The sequence below is a fragment of the Penaeus vannamei genome, chromosome 38 (genome assembly GCF_042767895.1).
Source record: "Penaeus vannamei isolate JL-2024 chromosome 38, ASM4276789v1, whole genome shotgun sequence".
Lineage (NCBI taxonomy): Eukaryota > Metazoa > Arthropoda > Malacostraca > Decapoda > Penaeidae > Penaeus > Penaeus vannamei.
The window spans coordinates 9,775,231-9,777,577 of record NC_091586.1 but is presented as its reverse complement, the minus strand read 5'-3'; the positions used below and the strand labels follow the sequence as shown (position 1 = coordinate 9,777,577).

Here is a 2,347-nt window from a genome sequence, read left to right as displayed (position 1 = left end):
TTAATTTAACTGAGTACCTACAGCACAGCATTGTTACGACCTGTAAACAGTCTTTGATCAGCTAATATACCTGGGTTATAAATTTAATCTAATGCTTAATTTAGGATCAGAACTGACAGTACAAATGGAATTATAATCAGTTTGTTGGCTGATTTATTACGGCATTCGAAGTATCTCAGAATATCCTGTGTAACAGCTCCTCAGGTCCTAACATCCTTCTCTACTTCTACTGACCATTTCTTCGTTTACTGTTGCTGGGTATGGTTTAATGTGCATTTCTTTTGTCTTTGACAACTAGTATATATTAACACAGCCAACATTTAGTTTTTCATTTTCAAAATGGAATACACAAGTCAAGATAGTACTAAGGAATATGTTGTCTCCCGCCATGCACTCATATAAGTGTTTGTGCGTATAATTTTGTCAATATTTGAAGCGTCCTTATATGAAATTTTCGACAACAGTTTAATTCAGCAGTATTGAGGAAGTCAAGGTTTAGACTTCCCTTTTATTCAATTTAAAGGTGGGATATATAGTTCGCATTTTATGAATTTATTTATTTATTATAATGAAAATATAGACGGAGTCATTTAGAAGCACTTGCGGTGAACGATGCCGGGGCCAGACTCATCGTATTCGTCCTTGGTGATCCACATGGACTGGAAGGTGGACAGAGAAGACAGGATGGAACCACCGATCCAGACGGAGTATTTACGCTCGGGAGGAGCAATGATCTTGATCTTGATGGTGGAGGGAGCAAGAGCAGTGATTTCCTTCTGCATGCGGTCAGCAATACCAGGGTACATGGTGGTACCACCAGACATGACAATGTTGGCAAACAGATCCTTCCTGATGTCAATGTCGCACCTCATGATGGAGCTGTAAACAGTTTCCTGAACACCAGCAGATTCCATACCAAGGAAGGAAGGCTGGAACAGAGCCTCGGGAGCACGGAAACGCTCATTGCCAATGGTGATGACCTGACCGTCGGGAAGCTCATAGGACTTGTCCAAGGAGGAAGAAGCAGCAGCGACGTTCATTTCACTCTCGAAGTCAAGGGCGATGTAGCAAAGCTTCTCCTTGATGTCACGGACGATTTCACGTTCAGCGGTGGTGGTGAAGGAGTAGCCACGCTCAGTCATGATCTTCATCAGGTAGTGGGTAAGGTCACGACCAGCCAAGTCGAGACGAAGGATAGCATGAGGAAGAGCGAAACCTTCATAGACGGGAACGAAGTGAGTCACACCGTCACCAGAGTCGCAAACCTCACCAGTAGTACGACCGGAGGCGTAGAGGGACAGGACAGCCTGGATGGTGATGTAAGTGGCAGGCACAGTGAAAGATTCGAACATGATCTGAGTCATCTTCTCACGGTTGGCCTTGGGGTTAAGGGGAGCCTCAGTGAGGAGAGTGGGGCACTCCTCAGGGGCAACACGGAGTTCATTGTAGAAGGTATGGTACCAGATCTTCTCCATATCGTCCCAGTTGGTGATGATACCGTGCTCAATGGGGTACTTGAGGGTGAGGATACCACGCTTGCTCTGGGCCTCATCACCGACGTAGGCGTCCTTCTGACCCATACCGACCATCACACCCTGGTGACGGGCACGGCCGACGATGGAGGGGAAGACGGCGCGAGGGGCGTCGTCTCCGGCGAATCCGGCCTTGACCATGCCGGAGCCATTGTCAACCACAAGGGCAGTCGCGTCCTCATCGTCACACATGGTGGTGGTTCTTTATGGATGTAGACGTATCCTGAAGAGGTAAATGGTAATAATGGTTAGAATCAAATTAACGTTACGTACTATGGAGGTAGTTGTATTGTACCTCCATAACTATTTCTTCCATACCTATATACATACACAGCCATATATGTAGTGTACGTGTATATACATATATGTGTGTAGGTGGCTATATATATATGTATATATATATATATATATATATATATATATATATGTGTGTGTGTGTGTGTGTGTGTGTGTGTGTGTGTGTGTGTGTGTGTGTGTGTGTATGTGTGTCTGTTTTTGTCTGTGTCTAATATTCATAAACATTTGTATATATTTACGCACACGCGCGAACACAGTTAAGTATAAACACAGGTAAAGTTAAAGACACAGTTGGAATCGAAAGAAAAATGTGTTTCGAACTCTACAAGAGTTTAACAGACATGAGGATCTCTTCCAGAGTTCGAAATGTCATACGTTTATTTTGTTCCTACAGTTGCAGTGTGTTATCACAAGCAGATACACTCACACGCATGTATATATACACACGCATGTATATATACGCACGCATGTATATATATATATATATATATATATATATATATATATATATATATATA

General features: G+C 43.1%; 1 protein-coding gene across 1 annotated transcript; it reads right to left on the bottom strand.

Moving 5' to 3' along the window:
• Positions 1-542: 542 nt before the first annotated feature.
• On the bottom strand, positions 543-1,755 carry LOC113815152 (actin-2, muscle-specific). Its single transcript, XM_027367243.2, has one exon. It carries the CDS (start codon positions 1,722-1,724, stop codon positions 591-593), a length of 1,134 nt encoding a protein of 377 aa, XP_027223044.1. The 5' UTR covers positions 1,725-1,755; the 3' UTR covers positions 543-590.
• Between the last annotated feature and the right edge of the window lie 592 nt (positions 1,756-2,347).